The sequence below is a fragment of the Typopeltis vanoorti genome, chromosome 6 (assembly GCF_054136105.1).
Source record: "Typopeltis vanoorti isolate ZY-2024b chromosome 6, IOZ_Tvanoo_1.0, whole genome shotgun sequence".
In the NCBI taxonomy this organism is placed as follows: Eukaryota; Metazoa; Arthropoda; class Arachnida; order Uropygi; family Thelyphonidae; genus Typopeltis; species Typopeltis vanoorti.
The window spans coordinates 46,856,269-46,881,471 of record NC_143554.1 but is presented as its reverse complement, the minus strand read 5'-3'; the positions used below and the strand labels follow the sequence as shown (position 1 = coordinate 46,881,471).

The window sequence follows — 25,203 nt, the reverse complement described above, 5'->3', positions numbered from 1 at the left end:
AAGAAGACATCCTGCTCTCTGGTCAAAAGATCCCATGGCAGTCAGAGACCAAATATCTTGGGGTATTGATGGATAAGAAACTCCTTTTCAACAAACACATCAATCTCGTTTGTTCCAAATCTTCCAAAGTCATAGCTCAGCTCTACCCATTGATCAACCGCAAGAGCAAATTGAACCTACATAATAAATTGCTTCTTTACCAGATGGTAATACGTCCAGTCATTACCTATGCCTCACCAGCATGGAGTCACACTTCAAGATCAAACATTTCAAAATTACAGAGAATCCAAAACAAATGCCTTAGGATGATCCTGGATGCACCGTGGTTCATCAGAAATTCACAAATTCACCGAGAAACTGGCACTCCATACATCTCCTCCCTTCTTCGTGATCTTGCAGAAAAATTCTTCGTGAAGTCAAGTTCACATTCAAACCCACTAATCGTGCAAGCTGTCAATTACAATGAGACTGATTACTACAAACACAAAAGACCGAAGGCTATTCTTCTCTCAACTGATCATAGCTAACACTACTGCCCTCAGAGGGCGAGCTTAATTGCTCACAAATCTCCCATTCCCAAATAACTCTCTTTACAGATAAAGGGGAATATGAAAAGCACTTGTGTTTCACCCATCCTGTCAGTAATGTCAATGGTCAAACTGTTCATTATGGAAGCAGCACATATACGGTAAAGCTAGTTTCAGCAGGTGGTTTGAGCATGTGTGGAGACTGCCCAGAGTGAATGTGTTAACAAGTATGGCTGCATTAATTTGCCAAAATTTGTCATTGGCTTGTCTGATTTTGAACTCCACAATCCATGCTGAAATAAAGTATGAAAAAAAAAATAGATATATACTATAAATAAAGTACAAAATAAAATTACATTGAAAGTCATGACTTTTTGCTAATACATCCTATACTTAAGTTGGTTTTGAAACAAAATACAAACTTCTTTTGCAGCTATGTACCAGCCATGTATAATGATCTTTCCCAAGATACCCAGAATAGCCTTATAAACAGTAGTGATGAGTAAGTGTATTTAAATTCCTGGAGTTACTTTTTTCAGCTTTTTTTTTTTTTTTTTTTTGATTGAAGTCAATCATTTCCTGTTATATTTTGGTTTTACAGTGATGTAGCGTTTATCTGAACCCCACTGAGTAGGCTGTTGGCTGTTTAGTTAGTTGAAGGGCAAATTATTGAAGTAGTTACATAGTGTAACCAGAATTCAGTTGACGTGAAAGGGTGATTATTTTGAGAGTCAAATAAGTGGTAGATTACTGTATTTTAGAAGATTATGCAGTTGTAAGAAGGCAACTTTTTCCAAGCATGAGCTTTAATTTTATTTATATTTATTTCATGTTTTTGTCCAGTTTCAGAATTACTATATCATTAATTTTGAAAATATATAGAGTGCAGTAGTATGAGAATGAATTTAAAAAAAAATTTTTTTTTCTTAATCAATATTTTAGATTATTTGAATTCACTTCTTTTATTTTATTATTTATTTTTTGGTGCACTGTGTATATAGACACAAATACTAATGACTGCTTCTAATTGAATTCATGAACTTTTGTTTTAAAAGATAACTGTTTTGTATGCAGAATGTTGTTATCAAGGTAGATAGATACTTTTCATGAATAAGAAAGAATTTTCAACGAAATCTATTTGGCAAACATAATTGTAGAGATATCGCATGTAATGTTGACTGATTTTTAGTACTTCAGCTATTTGAAAGCATACATCTAAATCAGATGGTATGCTGACAGCTTATGCATTGTTCAATGGCATTGAGCAAAATCATTTTGAGGATATATTTTCAAGTATTATTGTTAAATACCTTTGAAGTATTTAACATGGCATCACACAAAATTAACTACAAGAGCAAGCAATAAAAGCAATAGAATATCTCATTTAGAATAAGAACATAAGCAATTAATTGCTTGATATAAAGTCCCTCACATCATATAACAGTAGTGTTTTGAACAGGGTTTCTGTTGGCACTTTGTCATATGCATTTTCCAGATCAACAAAACTTAAACATAGATCCTTATTATATTTCCAAGATTTCTCAGTTATTTGTCTTAAAGTGGAAATCTGATCCAAACAATTAATTACAGTCATACCCCAAAATTACACGGTAGGTGGGACCAACAAAAAGCACATAAGTCGAATTCGCGTAACTCAGGGTATATTTTGCATGTAATTTATATATACAAACATACAATTGGGACCAAAGGTTTACAGAAATACCTGTATTTTTTAAGAAATATAATCATAATTGTAGTTTTTCGTACATAAAAAAAAGAAAGTTATTTCGATGATTTCATAAAATCTAATAAATTCGTCTGACGGCATAATGTCTTTTTCTTATCACGCAAAATTTCTTTATAGCAAGCCAATGATTTTTTTATTCCTTACCTTGTGGCTACAATTCATTCCTCGTTAGAATCTATGTCCTCCAAAATCTGTAAACCTTTCTTTTATGATTGTTCTTACTGTGGATTTCTGTAGATTGAACTTCTTTGCTAGCTCACAAATTTTCATTCCGCCTTCAAAATCCTTAATAATGTTGAGTTTTGTTTCCAAAGTCAATGTTTTTCTTTTCTTGCTAGCTGTAGAAGAATTGGACTTGCTTCTTTTGGATGACATTATTATTTTTTATGTGATGAAATTTTTATAAAAAAACATAACATTAAACAATCGCAAGTTTGTAGACTATAAAAATTGTGTATGAATGGAGACCGTGCGAAACACGTCAGTGCTTGTTCACAACATGTGCGACACTGGCGAATGCGGCCAGCGCCGGAAAGATACGACTAGTGGTGAAACCGGATGGGAATACGTACATATAAGAAACCGCGTAACTCCGGATTCTCATAAGTCAGGGTATGACTGTACTTTGAAATATAGCTAAATGAAACAAGCAGTGTCAGCATGATGGTAGAAAATTCCCAACAGGACTTGAAGTAGAGAAAGTCATCAAAAACCTGAAATGTGAAAAGGCAGCTGGAGTAGATGAAATTTGGCCAGAAATGCTCTAATATGAAGATATAAAAGTTTTACAGTGGCTTCATTACATAATTCAAAGAGCCTGATCAGAGGGTCGAATTCCAGATGATTGGAGCAGAGCTCTTGTAGTATCCATCTATAAAAAGAGAAATAAAACTGAATGCAAGAATTACAGATGTATTTCCGTACTGAGTTTTCCTCTTCAGATTTATATACAGGGTGTTCGGGATAAATTTGACAGTTTCGTAAGGAAAAAGAAAATCTTCTTTGTATCTATTAAATTTAATGAATTGACAAAAAAACATTACAGGCAGAGTTAATTACAATACTATCAACAAGATTTACTCAAAATAACCACCATTAGCATCGATCACAGCTTCAATTCTGCTTCGGAACCTCGAACAAGCTGATGCTGCAGTCTCCCTGGGAAGGGCCGCAAAAACTGTTTTAATTTTATCCATTAACTGGGCTTTTGTATTACTGGAAGTGCGATTGGTGTCTTTTTCAACTGCGCCCCATACAAAATAATCCATGGGGTTAAGGTCTGGGGAGTTTGGAGGCCAAACATTTGGACTGGTGAAGTCGTAGAAATTTTCAGACAACCATTTTTGACTTTTCCCAGAGGTGTGGCAAGGGGCCGAATCCTGCTGCCATACATACGGCCTACCATTGGCTACCCTTGTTATCCAGGGCTTGACTACAGTTAGCAACTCCACGAACAAAGCCCGAATTCCAATGCCAGGGTTCTTCAACACCTGTTCCTGCAGATTTGCGAGGAATTCTGCTGTACGAACGCAATCAGATCGTCTGCTAGGGATCTTTCTTCTTGCTACATCCTCGTAGTCACCATTGCAATTCTCTAGTTCATGCCTGATTGTTTTTACTGTATTCAGGGAGCATTGGGCAGCAGTCGTAATATCCTTATTTTGATGGCGGGCACGAATCATCATGATACAAGTTATTCTCTTCCATGATTCAGGTGGGTTCCAGCTATCCATCCTTTCTGACATCTTGTATATGAATGAAGAAGGGTCCAAACTTTTAAATGAAGAGAAGTGTGTGTTAATACATGTAACTTACGGAAAAATATAATTAATTATAAATATGTCAAATTTATCCCGAACACCCTGTACATGGGCGAAGTGGATAACAACTACTCTACAATAGTCCTACACGGCACACTTGCATCTTCATGTTGCCCACTGTTGTCATGATGGCTAGAAAAACGAAGCATAGAATACTTGTGCTTCGGTAAGAATTTCATGATGGGAGCGAATTCTTAACAGTCGAGATCGAACTGGTGAGAAGTACGTTATACCATTTGTTCGCCATCACTGATCATAAATCAACCGCAATATTCGACAATAATCTGGATTTCATAGTGAATTTCCAATTGATTTCAGCTTCTTACTTTTAAGAATTTGAAAAACGTAGACGAATGATGGGGATATAGATATCTTGCGAAAACAGGAAACTTGTTTCTCGCACATGCGGTACAATAGAATCTTTCACGTCACGTATCAAAATCAAAAACGTTCTCTATAGCATCTAATATCAAGGCACTCTATATTTGCTACTTGTTTTTCAACATTAAGGGTGGGATTGATATGGAAGATGTTAACTTACATCGAATCCCGATGTAACTTAACATAACTGCACAGGTGTTCACCCAGAGGTTCATAATAGTCGAGCAATTTTTCGAATTCAGTTCAGTCAGTTTTTTTTTTCTGTTGTAAATTTCAACAGAAAAAAAGGCATTTTCTACTTCCTGTAATGACTAATGTGGTATACATTTCCAAAACTATGCAACCTAGGCACGTGCATGAACTCATTACCAGATGGTAATGAGTTCATGCTTATCATGAACTCATTTCCTTATCAGTACTCAACTAAGACACTGTTATGCGTGTATTTCCGACAGCAAAAGGACTTCTCCAAGTGATGAAGATAGCGTAAGGGATAATAGTTCCAATCCAGCTTCAATAATTCACTTTGAGTACAGAACGAAATTGTCTTTAGAGCACATTTTTCATTCTATGCTCAAAGTTTCTGTCTCCATTTATGTAAACATTATGAAACATACACAGTAAACATGTTTTCAGAAATGAGTATTTGAGTTCGTTACGCATCTTATTAAATACTTACTTAAAATCAACTTCAATGAAAATTCTATTCTTTATTATTATTTGAAATTGTTCTACTCAGTAATGTCATACACCTTACTGCGTAAAACATACGCATAGTAAAACCTATGCGTACGTGTCATATAAATTGCGTTGGTGGAGATATGGAAATGTGTTATATCAAGAGAGCTAACTTTTGCACTGCTTCAGGTTCACTCGTGACTATCGGATAATCGAATTGATTTATTTTTCCTTTGCTCATTAAACTTTGGTCAACAGCCTCCATAAAACTTTAGCATCCATCCACTGCACACCGTTTAAGTTGGATTCAAGACTGAGAATAATTCGATTTGAATATTCATAGTGATACTATTTCTGTGGAGTTAAAGTAACCTTGGAAGGAATATTGTAATAATTTCTGTGCGAATCTTGATCCTTCATGATTAGAGTACCTGGAGCAGCGGAAGTGTTAGCACTATTAATATGAAACATTTCTTTCGTATATCTATCCCTCTATCGAAATGTATGCCTTGAGTAGATCATTATACTATGCGGAACCCCTGCACACGCACAGGGAACATTACTTCACTACGTGAATCAATTTCAAATTAATATTCTAAATACGACGTTCGCAATTTGAATTTATGAATTGAATTTGCATTGAGAGTATTGGTAAGCAAAGTATTTAGTAACAAGATGTCCTAAACTTCTCAAATCTCAGGAGACCGATCGATCTACTCCATTCACTCCTTTCTCGACTGCCCAGTATTGTTCAATGCCAGTATATTAATCCTTGACTAACATACCTGTTGGTTCCGGTGGTTGCATTTTTTGCTGGACAGATGTAGTATGGTATTCCCACGGTATCCGACTCATGAGTTGGCGCTTTGACTAATTGTAACATGACTACGTTCCTGTTTATTTCTTTTCCTACAGTAGTTTTCGGTCACAAATCGTACCGTTGACTTATGACGATAAGCAATTTCTCCCATATCGGAAAAATTCGCTTGTAGCTCAACGAAGGACCTTTAGTTTCTTTACTAGTCTTGGCAGTTCTATAGGTAATTGTTGCTTATTATCACCGCCGATGAACGCAGAGGTCATCTAGTCACATCGATCAGAGAAATTGTACGGGGGGGGGGCTGAAAAATTATGATAAACACCTAGAATAAAAATATTAAAGCAACTAATATAATCACAAGAAAGAACATCTTAAAACCCTTTAACTCCTATGTTTCATCAAGTAATAATTTGTTCTTTTAGGGTATATAAGAAGACATGTCAGAGGTTTTGAAGAAATCAATGAAACTGAGATAAAAACATTGAGAAAAATTGAAGGTGTAACAGTATTGAACAAAATTAGGAACTCGCAAATCAGAGAAAATTGTAAAATACAGTCAGTAAATGATTGCATCCTAAAACGGAAAATAGAATGGAAAAATTAATTATGTAGAAAGAATGCAGGATGGGTAAAAGAAAGCAAAGAACTGGATACCAAATGGAAAGAGAAATAGAGGAGGAGGACTGGTGAAAATATGCAGGATGGTCTTAAAAAAAAAAAACAGGATTTACTAGCAACAAAGCTTAATAGCGATGCCAAGTTTTTTTCTTTTTTTTTTTTTTTTTTGTCCTGTCTGAAAATTATAAAATTGTACCATGGTTTTGAATTAAAGAATACCTAACAGCAATTTTTATGTCATCCTATTTGGCAATGATGAACTGCATATTCTTAAATAACCCTGAAAAGATTCTAAATCTACATTTCTGTTGAATTAAAGAGTGACTCACTCTTTTAATGGTTTATATTATCTCTTATCTGATGTCATGTTCTTTATATTCTGAGAGATGTTGAGCTCTGTATCAAGGAAGAATTATATTCTTTTATTTTTTGAGTTTAAATATGGCAGTAAGTTAAATAATAAAAATGTGCATTACACATAAAGCATGAGACAAACATGAGTATTGAAAGTTTTATCACTTTTGAAAATAGGTGAAAGTACATTCTGAATCCTCATCATATATGTTTGTCAGTACTTGTATAAATTGATTGCAAATATGAGCTCCATGTTACTTCTGAACCAGTGCAACAAGGCATTGCCAAAACAACAAATGTGACTCATACCCAAATGAACTATGGTAATTTTCTGATGGGTGCTTTCATAGCACTATATGCTCATAAACATGAAATGTACCACAAACTTCTGATATCTTCCTTCCTGAATAAAAATTTAATTTTTTATTCATGATACTGGGTAAATATCTGTTACTGTTGGAAAAAGGCACTGGGATTTCAGCTCTGGGCTAGTTTGGCTAACTAGAACTTAATTTCACATCAGCTGACCTTAAACAGATATCACAACCTACAGTGAATTATAATTAATTGAAATTCGGTAATTTTATATTCATAGTCATCTTTAATTTCCTGATATTCACGTTACTTTGACAATACTACATGATTCAGTTTACATTATTATTAATCTCCTATCAACAATTTTCTTCCAAATCAATCTATTACTTGTGAGCAGATCTAATTACCTCTACCAGATCTTATCCCAATGATCCTATTTTTTTAAAATGACTAATCATTCATTTCAAAGCACATGGAGATAGTGGACCTTTTCAACATTTTTCAGGTTATGAAATTCACAGAGTGCAGCAACTGACACAACTAAAAAAGAAAAGTTGGTCCTTGTTGGAGATATAAATAGCAGAGTAGGAAATGATTGTCAGAATACAGAAATATTTTAGGAAAAGTTGGTGAAAAGAGCAAAGCTAATAATAATGGCAAATACCTGCTGGATTGGTTATTACTAACATCATGTTTCAACATTAAAAGGTGCAGAAATTCACATGGAGAGAAGATGCAAGGAATAAGAAAAGTGTCATTGGCTACGTTATTGTTGATAGTCCTTGTTCTGCACCAATGAGATGTTTTCTCACTGGTGCAGAACACTAAGAGTGTACAGAGGATTTGAAATTGGAAGCGATCACCATTTAGTCTTGAGCAGGATAAAGTGAATAAAAGTTGAGAAGCTCTCAGATGTGAACTGTAGACTAAAATACACAAACATTCTTTAAGAAAAAATGAAAGAACGAGAAGAGGAACCAAACCTTGAAGATTAAGTGGCAAATCCTGAAGAAAACATTAATTGATTCAGCGAGAGAGGCATGTGGTGTGGTTGTCTACAAGGATAGAACAATCAGAACCCACACTGGACACAGGAAGTTTAAGAGCCAGTAAAGGAAAAGAAGAAAACTTATCAAAAGTTCCTTGCAAGTAAGTCAGCTTGTGCTCTTAGAGAATACAGAGACAAATGTAAGAAAGCTGAACACTGTAAAACAATACGGTAAGTTAAAGATTCATGTTTTTGGTTTGATTAATTGACTTACATTTTTAAAACGTTATAGGAACATCAAACAAAGGAAGAAAATCTCATCATCATCATCAAATTCCTGACATATACCTTCAAGGGGTGTATAGGATGTGATAGTACTACATGAAAAATTTATATCATTACTAACTTCCTATCTACAATTTTCCTCCAAAGCAGTCTGTTACTTGTCAAGACTCCAACATTATCAGATCTTATATTTCTATCGTCTAAGACACTTTGTACCATATCAATCCACCTATATCTTGGTCTTCCTCTGGGTCATTTTCCTGCCAACCTGGCAGAGAGAACTTCTTTTGCTAATCTTTCCTCGCCCATTCTGTTTAAGTGACCATACCACCTGAGATTAGCTCTGGTAACGCATTCCTGGATGCTGACATTGTCAAATTCTTTCTTAATATCCTCATTTTTTAATATGGTATTGCCACTGATGCCATCTGTTCATGCTCCTAATCTTTCTCGGGACTCTCATATCTGCATCTCTACTCTTTGGTCAAGTGTTTTACTTCTGACCCAGCTCTCAGATCAATAAGTTAAAGTAGGTTTGTACACTATCTTATATACAGCTAATTTAATATTTTGACTAATTTCTCTCTTATTCCATATAAATTTATTTAGTTGACTTCCCATACCAGCTTTGTTGATTCTGTTGTCTATTTCCATATTTAATTTATCATCTTCACAAAATCGTGCCTAAGTAGCTGAAATATTTTACTTCTATAGGTTCCCCATTCACAACACAGTTGACATTTTCAACAATTCTACCTATTTTCATTGTCTTTGTCTTTTTAATGCTGACCTTCATACCATATCTATTACAACAGTTATTCAATTTAGTCAGGGAATCTTGCAAACATGTAGCTGATTTATTTAGAAGTATAACATCGTCCGCATAAAGCAAAGAGCTGACATTAACATCTCCAATTCGGATATCATGTTTAATACCACTCTCCTTCATATTGTGATCCATATAGATAATGAATAGCAGAGTGGATAATGTACATCCATGTCTCACACTAGATTTAACATTAAACCATCTTCCTGTACTTCAATTCTAACTGCTGACTTACAACTCAAAAGACTAAGTATTGCTTGATATAATGCCCCATCGACACCATATAATTGTAGCATATTGAATAGCTTCTCTCTTGGCACCTTGTCATATGCCTTTTCCAGATCGACAAAACTTAAATACAGATCTTTGTTATATTCCCATGCTTTCTCGACTATTTGTCGTAAATTGAAGATCTGATCCTGTCAGCCTCTATTTGGCCTGAATCCAGCTTGTTCTTCACCAAGCTTTTCTTCCACAATTCTTCTCAGCCTTTTCTCATGTATACTTGCATAGATCTTGCCAAGAACACTCAGTAGGGAAATACCTCTGTAATTCTCACATTCAGTTTTATTTCCCTTTTTATATATAGGTACTATTAGAGCGCTACTCCAATCATCAGGAATTCGTCCCTCTGTCCAGGCTTTCTGAACTATGCAGTGCAGCCACTGTAAGACTTTTATACCACTATACTTTAGCATTTCTGGTTGAATATCATCTACTCCTGCTGCCTTTCCACATTTCAAGCCTTTGATGGCTTTTTCTATTTCAAGTATGGATATGTATTCCTGACTGTATGCCTGAGTTTTTTTTTACCACTGTGCTGTCACTGCTTGTTTCATTTAGCAATTTTTCAAAGTAATTACTCCATACTTCAAGGATATCTTTTTCTCACGTTTTCATGCCACCTTTATCATCTCTAATTCCTTTTACAGCACTCTTTCCTCCATTTCTAAGATTCTTCAACAACCTCCAGAATATCTTACCACCTTCTTGATATTTATTTTCTATATTCTTGCCAAAGTCCTTCCATGACTTTTGTTTATCTAGTTTTACAAAGTGTTTCGCTTTCTTACATTTGTCTCTGTATTCTCTGAGAGCACAAGCTGACTTATTTGCCAGGAACTTTTGATATGCTTTCTTCTTTTCCTTCACTGCCTCTTTAACTTCCTGTGTCCACCAGGGAGTTCTGATTTTTTTATCCTTGCAGACAACCTCACCACATGCCTCCCTGGCAGAATCAATCAGGATTTTCTTCAAAGCTTGCCACTTAATCTCCAAGTTTTGGTTCCTGTTATCAAACTCTTTCATTTTTTCTTCAATAATCTTTGCATATTTTAGTCTACAGTTCACATCTGACAGCTGCTCAACTTTTATTTGCTTTAAAACTTTCTTACATGTTATTCTTTTCAACATGAATTTCAATTTTATCCTGCTCAAGACTAAATAGTGATCACTTTCAATTTCAAATCCTCTGTACACTCTGGTGTCCTGCACCAGGGAGAAAACATCACTATCAACAATAACATAGTCAATGAGACTTTTCTTATTCCTTGCCTCTTCTCTCCATGTGAATTTGTGCACATTTTTATGTTGGAACATGGTGTTAGTAATAACCAGTCCATGTCCTGAACAGAAATCTAACAGATATTTGCCATTATTATTAGCTTTGCTGTTTTCTCCAAATTTTCCCAAAATATTTTTGTATGTCTCACAATCATTTCCTACTCTGCTATTTAGATCACCAACAAGGACCAACATTTCCTTTTTCATTGTATCAGATGCTTTCTCTAAAGCATTAAAAAATTCCTCCACTTCTACCTTAGTAGACCCTTCTGTGGGACCATATACACAAATAAGTTTCATTGTCCAGTTCCCCATTCTCATATTTGCCCACATTACTCTACTTGAGACTGACTGCCATTCAAGAAGATTAGCCTCGTATTTTGTGTTGAATACTATGGCTACTCCTTCTTTTCCTTGATTGTTATTGCCTGAATATAACATTTTGTATTTATTGCTCAGAAAGATCTCACCAGTTTTGGTCTTTTTTGTTTCAGTCACCCCTATTATGTCGATCTGGTACTTATCTAATTCCTCAGCTAGCTCCATTTCTTTGCCATTCAGGCTTCTTATGTTGATAGTACCGATCTTTAAGTCTGGTGATGTTGAGTTGGGGTTTGTTTTCAGATTTGTTCCAGTAGCTGACTTTTCGCTGTTCGCCCTGGTTCCCCTGGCAAAAACAACGGGGGCCTTGTTTAACCGGGCAACGCCCCAGCCGGCATGAAATTTTGTCATGTCGTATCATCATTTTTTATTTTGGTTTAACCAAATAAGAATACAATTTGGCCAGCTAATTCCCAAATTGCCAGCCCATCCTCGTTTGTTCAGTATCAAAGTAGATACCCAACAGGGTGCACCACGAGAAGGTGAGAATTGGATATTAGGTCAGAAGCCCTGGTCGGTTGTCTGCATTCCTTTAAAGGCTATGTGGAGGTCTCTCAGTTATACAGCTTTGACCTTTAAGAAAAAAAAAAAAGAAAGAAAGAAATTCTTATATCCAAATTTCTTAGACTAAAAGATCGACAATATTTGGAAAGCCAGCGGACATATTTGAATTTATCCGCAGTGAACGAAAACAACCAACCAACTAGAAACCAGTGATAACAACAACCAACTAAAGAAAGGAACAAGAGGAGCCACCAATTGCCTTCAGGTAACAGTCACGTAGTCAATCTATACAACCACGCCCTAAACAAAGATGAACTCATGCTACTCAAGCAAAAGATTAAACTTTGTTGTAGCACCCAGATAGATTAAACTGGATTATATTTATAATATTGAAAGAGGCTTAAGATTCATCCCAACAACCATAGCAGGTAAAATACGTTAAGAAGTCTCTAACATTTTTAATGTAAATTATAAGAAAACAATAACGAGCAACTTAACGAAACATGAATTAACAGCGATGAAATGACTAAAATCAAATCCGGACATCGTAATTACTAGAGCCAATAAAGACAGTGCCACAGTTATTCTAAATCGAACCACATATTTATATAAAATTCAATCTGATAGTCTCGGATTACAGTACCTATCAACTTGTTAACTATGACCCAACAAATAGAATAAAAAAACAAACAGAGAAGCGACTTAAATCAGTCACTACATGGCCCGAAGATACAGTCAAAAAAATTACATGCGCACTACGCTCATTCTCCAAGAATTTGCAGCTTACCAAAGATTCACAAACAAAACACATCACTTCCAATAGTTGACGCTATAGACAGCCCTAATTATCACCTAGCCAAGAAATTAGCGTCAACACTCAGGGAGTTGGTAGGTCATTCCTCCCCTCCTATATTAAAAACACACAACACTTTATAAACATAATCAAAGACATTACATTAAAAAAAAGATGATTTATTAGTCAATTTTGACGTCTTTGCCCTCTTCACGAATGTCCGAATCAATGAAACAGTTCTTCTTTTATAGGAAAAATTCCCTCTCGATATCACAGTGCTCTTTGCACTTGTATTATTTTCTGGTTATTTTGTGTGGCAAAACGCTTTCTACCTACAAAAAGAAGGCACAGCCATGCACTTACCATTATTTCCCCCCCCCCCCCCATTGCTAACTTTTACTTACAAGGAACATTTTGAGAAACATGCTCTAGATTCCTTTCCTTTAAAACCCAAAGTCTGGCTTAGATACGTTGATGATGTTTTCACTATCTGGTCCCCATTACCACCAGGCATTAGACACTTTCCTTAGCCAACTAAACAGACAACACAAACACATATAGTTCACAATTGAGATTGAAAAGCAGAACATGCTTCTGTTTCTAGATAAACTTGTCACACTTCTTTCCATCACTGTTTACTGGAAACCAACACATACTGGCCAATATATATACACATAAATTCCTATCACCATCCGACACAAAAACTAGGTGTCATTAATACTCTAAAGAACAGGGCTTTGAAGATTTGCTCCAATGAACAAGTGCTTAAAGATGAATTTAAAGTTTTCAGCATTAGTATCCTAAAAAATAGTTACAGCGAAAATACTATCAAAAAAATTCTTCACAAGATCTCACTTAAAAACAAAGATAAACTAGACTATAATAAAACTGTAACCATTCCATACATTAAAGAGATATCAGAAAAATAAACAAAATACTACAAAAATTCATCCTTAAAACCACCTTTAAACCTCCTGCAAAATTAAAGAGCTTGCTCAACTCATCCAAAGACCCACTCCCTCTGCTGGTACAACCTGGAGTATACCGTATTTATTGCACCTGTAAGTTGCCCTATATAGGGGAAACAGGATGCACGATTCCTATAAGAGAAAAGGAACATAAACGACATTAAATATAACTATGGTGAAGCTGGCCTTTCTGAATCATGCCCTGAACACTTTATATAGAATTAGCTGGAAAAGTACCTGTTGTTTACATTACATAACACCAAAACGTGGTATGAACGTAAATTTAAGGAAGCGTGAGATTCTTATCATCTTCCCTAATCTGAACAATAACGATAGTCTAAAAATCCAAAGAATTCTACACATTTAACCTTTCTCATTAAGAGTTAACTGTAAATAGCACCATAGGTAATCCAGGATCTTAAATCTAATATAACAATTGGTACTATAATAAAACTATCTATATGAAAGAATGTTTCTCTGATGTTATCTTAAATAGAATACAGCTTTATTGTAGTTTTTTTTTTTATAATTAATTATTTTTTTATTTTATTTTCACACCTTTTATCAAGTCATTGTCTCTTTAGCATACTGTGTGAAATGTAATTCAGCATGTCTCTGTATATATGTGTATACTCCAGATGATGACCTTAATATGAAGGTCGAAATCATACTAAAGAAAAGTCATGGGAAGAATTTGGTAAGAACATAGAAAATAAATATCACATAAGTAGCAAAATATTCTGGAGGCTGTTAAAAAAAAAAAAAAAAAAAAAAAAACTCAGAAAAGGAGGAATGAGTGCTGTTAAATGAATTAGAGATGATAAAGATAACATGAAAACTGGAGAAACAGATATCCTTGATGTATGAAATAATTACTTAGAAAAATTGCTAAATTAAATAATCAGTGACAGCACAGTAGTAAAAAAACACTCACCAGACATGCAGTCAGGAATACATTTATCCGTACTTGAAGTTAAAAGAAGCCTGAAATGTGAAAAGGCAACTGGAATAGATGATATTCGACCAGAAATGCTAAAGTATGGAGGTATAAAAGTCTTTCAGTGGCTGCACTGCATAATTCAGAATGACTGGACAGAGGGACAAATTCCAGATGATTGGAGTACAGCTATCATAGTTCCCATATATATAATAAGGGAAATAAAACTGAATGTGAGAATTACAGAGGTTTCCCTACTGAGTGTTCCTGGTAAGATTTTTGCAAGTATACTTGAGAAATGATAACAAGATCTTAGAACAGGTGAATTCTTTTAACTACCTAGGATGTATGATCACACATGAAAATGAAAAAGATATAAATGTAAAAATTGCAAAATATTTAAAAATAACAGGTATAATTAACTCTATATTTAAACCAAACCTAGTTCAAAAACAAACCAGACTAAAAGTATATAATACATTAGCCCTACCGGTCTTAATGAATGGAAGCGAAATCTGGACAATAAAACAAAAAGACAAAGATTAACAACAGCAGAAATGAAGTTTATGAGAAAAACTGCTAAGTTTACCCTATTTGATCACAAAAGAAATGAAGAAATTATGAAAGAATTAAACCAAGATCCAGTAATAGAAAAAATTAAAAAATATAAACATAAATGGATGGAACACATTCAAAGAATGAAAACAGTAAGATTACCAAAACAAGCCTTAAAGTACAAGCCATTAGGAAAAAGAAAACCAGGACGCTCTTAAACGATTCAATGATGACTTCTAAGGCCGGATCAGGCCATGCTAGGCCTAAATCCTTGATATGCATGATGATGATGATGATGACTTGAGAAATGGTTGAGAAGGATTGTATCAGGGAAGCTTAGTGAAGAACAAGCTGGATTCAGCCAAATTGAGGCTGTCAGGATCAGATTTTCACTTTACTACAAATTGTTGAGAAATCATGGGAATATAACAAAGTATTTATCTGTATTTAAGCTTTGTAGATCTAGAAAAGGCATCTGACAAGGTGGCAAGATAAAAGCTATTCAAAATGCTGCATTGTATGGTGTCAATGGGGTATTATATCAACAATACTTATCTTTATTTGAGTTGTAAGTCAGCAGTTAGAATTGAAGGAAGTACAGGACGATGGTTTAATGTTAAATCTGGTGTGAGATAAGGATGTACATTATCCCCTATGTTATTCATTATCTATATGGATCACAGTATGAAGGAAAGTGTTATTAAACCTGGTATCAAAATTGGAGATATTAATACAGCTGTTTACTTTATGCAGATGATGTTATACTTTTAAATAAATCCAGTACAAGTCTGCAAGATCCCCTGACAAAATTGAATAACTGTTGTGTTATGAAAATCAGCAATAACAAGAGAAAGACATTGAAAATAGGCATTCAAGTGCATTGTGAATGGAGAACCTATTAAACAAAAACAACAACAAAAAAAAACATTTCAACTACTTAGCACAATTTTTAGTGAATATTATTAGTATTATTTGACACCCCCAGGGGAGTCCCTAGACTCATCGAGGGACGGCACCTGCTCCACAACTCTGTCTCCACCAACTGACCACAACTACACCAATACCATCTACTGCTGACCACCACCACTGGTATTTCCACAGACAATCACAAACATCCATGTCCACGTCAGGATTCGAACCTGCAGCCTTATGGCTGGAGAGTAGATACGCTAACCACTCAGCTAGCCATGCTGGCAATATGTTAATTAAATATGGAAATAAACACCAGTATCAACAAAGCCGGTATGGTAGAAAGTCAACTGAATAAATTTATATGGATTAAGAAATAAATTAGTCAAAACACTGAATTAACTGTATACAAGACAGTTTTCAAATCAATTTTAACTTATAGATCTTTGAACTGGGTTAGAAATAAAGCACTTGACCAAAGACTAGAGATCATAGATATGGGAGTCTTGAGAAAGATCAGGAGTGTGAACAAATGGTAACAATGGCGATATCATATTAAAAACGATTATATTAGGAAAGAACTTGACATTGTTAGCATCCAGGAGTGTGTTAGCAGAGCTAATCTCAGGTGGTGCGGTCACCTAAACAGAATGGGAGAGAAAAGATTAGCAAGTGTTCTCTGCCTGATTGGCTGGAAAAAAGCAGAGGAAAACCAAGATGTAGGTTGGTTGATATAGTAAAATGTGCCTTTGAAGACAGAAATAAATATCTGATAATGTTGGAATCTTGACAGTTAACAGATTGATTTGGAGGAAAATCATTGATAGGAAGTTAATAATGATGTAAGTTTTTCATGTAGTATTATCATAGTATTCTCTACACCCCCCTTGAGGGTACAAGTCAGGAATTTCATGATGATGATTATACAGGCACCTCCATGGAGTCTGAAGACTCTCGCAACTGTTCCACTCAGTCTCAACTTTCCAAGCAGAAAATCTGGTCCTTACCCCTACTAACCACACCTTTGTTCAACTTCCAGGAATGACCTCTTGTTCTGACCTCTCCAGCCAAGTGTTGAAATATTTTCCCTGCATCTATCCTATAAATCTCTAAGCAACTTAAATGTTTCTATCATATCCCCCCTCTTTTTATCAACCAACTCTTTTTTTCCTATCAACCAACTTCTGCAATCCACACACCCTCAATCTATTTTCAGAGTATTTTAGTAATATGGTGTGACTCCTTTTGACTGGTTGTATAAGTAGTCAAAAAAATCACACTATTGCTATAAACGTAATACTTCTATTAGGTGGTACTTATAATTTTGACCTCATGAGTAATAGTGTCCCCCCCCCCTCACCATGGAGCAAGATTTAGGTTTTGGCTTTTACTCATATTATAACATGGTGTTAACTTTAACTTAAAGATGCCAAGAAATTATAGTCTTCATTTAATTCTTCATCCAGAAGTGTAAGCAAACAAAGTTTGAACCTGAAGTAACTTCACAACTGGGAACTTATATAGAGACTAATGATTTCACATCAGTTGCTTCAAAGTAACTTCATGACTAGCATAGCATTATACATGACTGTAAGGATATGTGATTTGCATTATGTTGGATACCAAGTCAAGTGATGTCTCTGTATACGAGTTGCCCAGTCGTGACATTACTTCATCTGCAAACTTTGTTTGCTTACACTTGGATAAAGAAAAAGAAAAAAGAATTAAACGAAGAATATAATTTCTTGGTATCTTTAATTTATAGTAAAACCAAGTGAAAAAACTTTGAACACCTATCTCTAATCCAGAGAATTTTAGTAATAAGGTGTGACACCTTTGGACTATTTGTATATGGAAATGACTTCTGCATTACCTCAACTTGGTATCACTTCTAATGGACCTGATTAGAGCCAAAAACAAGGCCAGAAAGCGATATCACAACACTAGAGCCCATAGGACAAAGCAACCTTAAACACTTTGAACAGACAGGTTCGAGAAGCCCTCCAGGTCCACAGGAACTCCAAATGGGAAACCAAACTAAAGGAAATCAACCCAGAAGATAACTCCATGTGGAAGTTTGTAAAATCTCTTCGTACCAAAAGACAACCACTTCCCCCTTTAAAGACCAATCTTGGAGTTGCATACACAGATGAAGAAAAAGTAGAAGCCCTAATTGACAATCTGGAAAATCAATGCAGCCCATCTTATGCAAACTTAAATATCAATCTTATTTACAAAGTTCATCGTAAAGTTAGAAATGCACTAAGTCAGCCTAAGGATGATTCAGAAACCATCACCCCCACATCTCCAACAGAAATAATAAATATCATTTCCCATCTGAAGAATAAAAAGGCCCCCGGCCCTGATGGCATTACCAACAGAATAATAAAGCTACTCCCACGGAAAGCCATAATTCATCTAGTTAATATTACCAATTCCATCTTAAGATTCCAATACTTTCCCTCTGATTGGAAAGTCGCGGACATTATACCTCTGAAAAAACCTGGTAATAACCCACAACTTCCCCAAAGCTACAGGCCCATCAGTCTTCTTTCCTGTCTTGGCAAAGTAACAGAAAAGGTCATCCTATCAAGACTACAATCAGCAGTGGACCAACAGAAAATAATCCCAAATGAACAATTTGGGTTTCGCAAAGCTCACAACACGGTGCAACAAATTCACCGACTAACAGAACATATCACTCATGGCTTTAACTGGCACCTTCATACTGCTGCTGTATTTTTGGATGTTGCCAAGGCCTTTGATAAGGTCTGGCATCAAGGCCTTATCTTCAAACTAATTGAAAACAATATCCCAATTAAACTAGTGAAACTCATATATTCATATATCAATGAAAGATACATGCAAGTAAAACTCAACGGAATTGTTTCTTCAAGGCGCAAAATCCTGGCGGGAGTACCTCAAGGTTCTCTTCTGGCCCCAATACTTTTCACAACTTACATGGCAGATGTTCCTCTCAATCCAAAAACTACTACGGCTCTTTATGCCGACGACACCGCTATTCTAGCCAGATCGCTCAGCCCTCACCTAGCAATCACTAGACTCCAAGGAAGTATCAATGAGCTAGCAAACTGGTTCACCAACTGGAGAATTCAAGTAAACCCCCTCAAAAGCTCAGCCATGATGTTTTCAAGAAGAAAGATCTACAACAAAGAAGACATCCTGCTCTCTGGTCAAAAGATCCCATGGCAGTCAGAGACCAAATATCTTGGGGTATTGATGGATAAGAAACTCCTTTTCAACAAACACATCAATCTCGTTTGTTCCAAATCTTCCAAAGTCATAGCTCAGCTCTACCCATTGATCAACCGCAAGAGCAAATTGAACCTACATAATAAATTGCTTCTTTACCAGATGGTAATACGTCCAGTCATTACCTATGCCTCACCAGCATGGAGTCACACTTCAAGATCAAACATTTCAAAATTACAGAGAATCCAGAACAAATGCCTTAGGATGATCCTGGATGCACCGTGGTTCATCAGAAATTCACAAATTCACCGAGAAACTGGCACTCCATACATCTCCTCCCTTCTTCGTGATCTTGCAGAAAAATTCTTCGTGAAGTCAAGTTCACATTCAAACCCACTAATCGTGCAAGCTGTCAATTACAATGAGACTGATTACTACAAACACAAAAGACCGAAGGCTATTCTTCTCTCAACTGATCATAGCTAACACTACTGCCCTCAGAGGGCGAGCTTAATTGCTCACAAATCTCCCATTCCCAAATAACTCTCATTACAGATAAAGGGGAATATGAAAAGCACTTGTGCTTCACCCATCCTGTCAGTAACGTCAATGGTCAATGGATGGTATCACTTCTGGTTCTTCCTTCCACTGATGAGACTTCAATAAAGATCAAAAGCAGTCTTGGTAGTGACCCTTCCCATAATGCATAGCATTATACATCACTAAAAGGATATATAAGGCAAGTGATGTGAATCACAAGTAGCCCAATCGTAAAGTTACTTCACACGCAAACTTTTTGCTTACACTTGAATAAAGGATTAAACCAAGAATATAATTTCTTGGCATTTTTAATTTATGATCTTTATTCATTAGCCTCTATATACAGGTAGTTAAAGTTAAATCACTTGTTAAGTTACTGCACAGGCAAATTTTGTTTGTTTACACTTGGATAAAGGATGAAAGGAAAAATATTTCTTGGCATCTCTAATTTATATTACTATTATGATGTCTGCAATAAAGTTGTTATTCAAAGAAATCTCTTGTGCAGCAGTACTTTTGTCAGATTTGTCAAAGCTTACATTTGAAACCAAAATTGAAGCATCTCAACAAATTTTAGGAGAAATCCTAAATATAATATTTCATTAAATTACAAGCCAGTACAAAATTATGCAAGCATGCAATATTATAATACCAGATTTAGTAAAATCCATCCAGTTGAAGTCCTACAATAACTAGTGTTTGAATGGATGGAGATGCAGTATGATTATATATTTTTCTTGCTTACCTGAAATTTGCATATATATTTTTGCAAGATTTCCTTATGCATAAAAAAAATTTTCCTTTTTTTTTTAATGCCAAAGTATTTAACATTATTATTTTTTATTCCAAGAATTCTTGGTATAGTTGAAATTTTTTTGTTGTTTACTTGTTTCTGTGATGGTTTTACTTTATTATATGAATCCCATCTATAGAAGTAAACCTGGTGCACATTGATGTAGTAGGGTTTATTTCCACAAGAGGCCAGGCCAGTAGTGTTAATAATTCCCCATATTAGTGTGACATTACTTACAATATACATATTATGTGTATTGTAAGTAACGGACCTGTCTCTTTGCATATATATGAGAGGGATGCTGAAAAGTTATGATAAACACCTAGAAGAAAAATGATTTTAAAGCAACTCTTCTTATATATATATATCTTAAAAGAAAAAGAACATTATTACAATTTGATGAAACATGGAAGTTAACGGTTTTAAGATATGGTCTTTTTATGGTTATCAATTGCTTTAACCTCCTTATTGGCCATATATACATATTAGAAGGTGTGATAATCCTTCATGCTGAACAGAACACTTAACCAGATTACCCCGTGTATGTAGCTACATTCAGTTATCCAATGTAGTTGGATAACTGAATGTAGCAAGAAATGTAGTTGTTTGCCTTTTGTTCAGTGACTCTTACCTTAGTTATATTTGACAAAATGTAAGTTATATTTCTTTTTTCTACTTCTTTTATTGTATACTTATAGTTTTTAATTCCAGTGAGAAATAAAATCCTTTTACACTTTCTTCACTTAAATATTGTATCACCTTGGAATGCCTTTATAAATTTTTTTTGCTAATTATCTTAGTTGCCAATACATTTTATTCTCCCAGAACTTGAGTCAAGATAATTATTTTTGTCAAACAATTATTTTATAAACGAATGAAAATCGAAATCTTAAAAAAATACAGCCTGCATCTGTTTCAAATTAAGTTTTATTTATTTTTTATTCATAATCTTAGTTTGATGATTAGTTCACAGATTGCATGAAGGTTCGCTCTTTTGTGATTTTGTTTTATAGAGAACTCTACATGAGATGCATAGGGCTAACCACCTTATCCTTGAGATGCAGTTATGGTTAAATGAATAGAAAATCCTTGACACTGCAAGGTAAAAGAGGAGGAAAGGAAGAAGAAGAGAACTATGCATATATCTTGAATCATATCACGTAATATATAATCTTTATGACGTAATCTGTAGTTCTTCGCACGCCACTGTCTTCGTTTTTTCAAATCGCTCATTACAATTTGAAATAAACAACTGTTATGTACATATTTTCTGCTAGTTTACATATTATGTGGCAGTTTTGAGGTAGTGGTACTTTTCCTATAGTTTTATCCTTTGAAACATGTATAAGATGCATGTGTCAAAAGTGAAATTTCATTTCCAAATTTTTCATAATAACATTAAGATTATGTTTCTCCTTTGATAGCTAATCCCCACTCAAACCTCCCTTCCTCTCTCTCTTTCACACACAAACTGCTAGGTGCATTTTCTTTTTGTTTGAATTCTTTATTTTTCATAGTAATTGCATGAGAGCTTTTAATTTTCTGACACTGAAATTAAATTGTGATTATTATAAATTAATTTTTATAATAATCACTACTTATTACAAATAAATTATAAATCAGGCAGTAATATATGGGGTGAAAAATTCGGATACTGATGATGATAATGAGAAAACTTTTTCTAGCTCTGAAGTGATATGATTCAAGATATGCATATATCTTGAATCATATCACGTAATATATAATCTTTATAACGTAATCTGTAGTTCTTTGCACACCACTGTCTTCGTTTCTTCAAATCGCTCATTACAATTTGAAATAAACAACCGTTATGTTACATATTTTCTGCTAGTTTACATATTATGCGGCAGTTTTGAGGTAGTGGTACTTTTCCTATAGTTTTATCCTTTGAAACATGTATAAGATGCATGTTTCAAAGGATAGATTTTCCCTGTAGTTCAGACATGTCTTAATACAGAAGATGGGTGATCGTCACTAAATGACAACAGCTTGTCCCCAGTTTCCTTTCATAGTAAGCGATGAATTACCAGTCTTTGACACAGCAACATTTTTGGCTTCTTCTGTCTATTTCTAGATGATGATATTCCTTCCTCCGTAGTGGAACAGACTCACCTTTGTGCTTGCCAACAACACAGTCTGTGTTGTCCAAAGTACAGTTTGAAGCCCAATAGATATCAACATGCTACTTACACTTATAGCACTTTTGATTGTGCAAGGTATTGTGAAAATGTCCACTCTTGAAATGTATTGGTCTTCAGAATGGATTCTGAACACGGCAATGTTTCATGATTTGACTGTAAAACAATTCAATCTCATCATGAAGTATTTGCATTTTCAGAATAATGAGGAATAGGATCAGGTGACACATCCTTGTCTAGTCCTCAACAAAATTTATTAATTTCTGATGAAAATTCATCAGAAATTTAGATTACTATACATTCATGAGTATCAAAAGCCTTAAAATATAAGCAGTATTTTCTGCAAAAAAAGAAAACAAAGTATGAGGTCAAGTCATGCTTTGCAAAGTGCAAAATGGATATCTTTGGGACTTCAAACCTTATACGGGAAAGCAAACTACTTGAGCTTGATAAATGTTGGTATCTTCCCTTGTCAATGTGTGTATTAATGGAGTTACTAGACTCCTTACCAGGGCAAGGTTACTGAGTTACAATGGATTACTGCTGTATGTGTCCTGAACTCACTGATTATCGTGCAGATAGTTTTTGTATCATAAATGTAAAAAGGCGAGACATGCCTCCAGATCTGGCATCAGGAAAACTGTTGAAGGGAGAAATCTGAGCTTATTAATATTATCATTATTATACAAACACCTCTTGCAGTCAAGACAGAGGGGGAGTATCCTCGAGGGAAAGTCTTTGCACTATGTTAGAAAGACAAAAAGATGTTTTTTGCTGTCTTCCCTACACAATCTGTCAATGGAATCTGCTGAGAAGCATGGTTTCAAGAAAGACAAACCCATTGCTGTTTGAGCATATGATACTATCTGTGTAGTCTACAGATGTGATCAGTAGCTATCATTTTATGCTGTAATGAACAAACAAATAATATTACAGAAAAAAGTGTTTGGACATATATTGGATTTTTTTGTTTGGAACAGTTTCTTCCTACAAGCAAAAATATGTATGTACCATAACACCTAGATTATAGAGTAGAAATCATGAAAGCATTGCTACCAGTTTATGCTTCTTCAGCAAGCAGGAAAGCAGGCAATCCTTCCAGATTTCTGTGGTTGAGCGCTGCTAACTCTAATCATTTCTTGGAACTTCACCCACAGCTTTTTAAAAAAAAAAAAAAAAAGGCCTATCTGCTTAAAAAAAAAAATCAGAAATGAGACAATACTTTGGTGTCCTGAATGTAAAACTGCCTTGTTTTAGGGTGTTTCATACTGTTCAAGATATAAATTTTGAACAGTATGAAAACAAAAAGGTTCCCTTTCAGAGACATCAAAGCAGTCCTTTTCTGAGTTTAAAAAAAAAAAAAAAAAAAAAAAAAAGATAATAATCTTGTACTTCCTTTTCAAAAATACAGTGAAAGAACATTATAAATTCATCCAATGAGAAAGAAAATACGACATATTTTATATTATTATCTGATTTTTTACTTGTAGTACAAAGACAAAATCACTGCAATTTTAAGAAGAAATATTCTTCTAGTTTATATTCGTGGCATTGTTGAGGTAGCTAGACTTTTACTCCTATTTTGCGCTAAAATGTATGAGCATATTACCCAATTGATTTATGTTAGTAATAATTGCCTTGCAAACAATTTTTGAAATAAATTCTCTGAAATATCTGCAAATTGAATATATCAATAATCTTCCCCCCTCCAAAAATAAATAAATGATTATGTAAAACATTTGCAATTTTTTTTAAAGAATTCAAATCCTATTTTTCAAGATAATTATATCAAATTTATAATTTTTCAACAATAAAAGTGAAACAGTGATTATTATAAATTAAGAAATTATTTTGGCATAAATATTATATCAGCCTGTAAAAGAAATATCAGTGTTTCTGTTGAGGATGTCTGCTAATCAACAATTGAAAACGAAACAAGACATTGCTGATGTATTCTGCACTATTTCATACCTTCAGGCACTTTAGTGTGACTTCTGGAGAAGTATTCTCTTTTCTTTCTCAATGAGAGTAATCTAAGCCTTTAACCTTTTCCTTCAGCTGAGAAGATTATTATCGAGTATTTAGAAGACGTAGATTCTTTCAGAAATAGTAACCAGCAGCAGAAGAAGTAGTAATATTTAGAGTTTTTTTAAGATAAAGAAAAAAAAAAACACTACTGAACTTCCTTTCTTTTCATATTTCTTTTTAGTGTCATAAATATAAACAGTTTTATATGGTGTTTTTAAAAACATTTTAAAAATTAGCACTACTGAACTTTCTTTTTTGTGGCATGCTTATAAACAGTTTTACATGGCCAAAATATAGCATAGTATTTATAAAACTTAGAATAATTTCAGCAGACAGCTGAACAGCTGATTTTAGATTGCAAAGAAATATCTGGAATTAGAAGCACCTGCTTCCACAGATAATAACAATATTATTTTTTTAAATTTCTTTTGTCAAAACAGCAAAATGAAGTAAAAACCAGTAGAAATGTAGACAGGAGTTATGTAATTCAGTTCCAGAAGA

The 25,203-nt window shown here is 34.5% G+C and overlaps 1 protein-coding gene across 1 annotated transcript in view; it reads left to right on the top strand.

Annotated features, from left to right (window-relative positions):
- The window catches only part of LOC150105436 (uncharacterized), a 199,337-nt gene that overhangs the window by 68,463 nt on the left and 105,671 nt on the right, over positions 1–25,203 (top strand). The window contains exon 7 of the mRNA XM_090393960.1: positions 961–1,029. Coding sequence (XP_090250086.1) covers positions 961–1,029 — 69 coding nt within the window. The remainder of the gene's footprint in view (positions 1–960; positions 1,030–25,203) is intronic.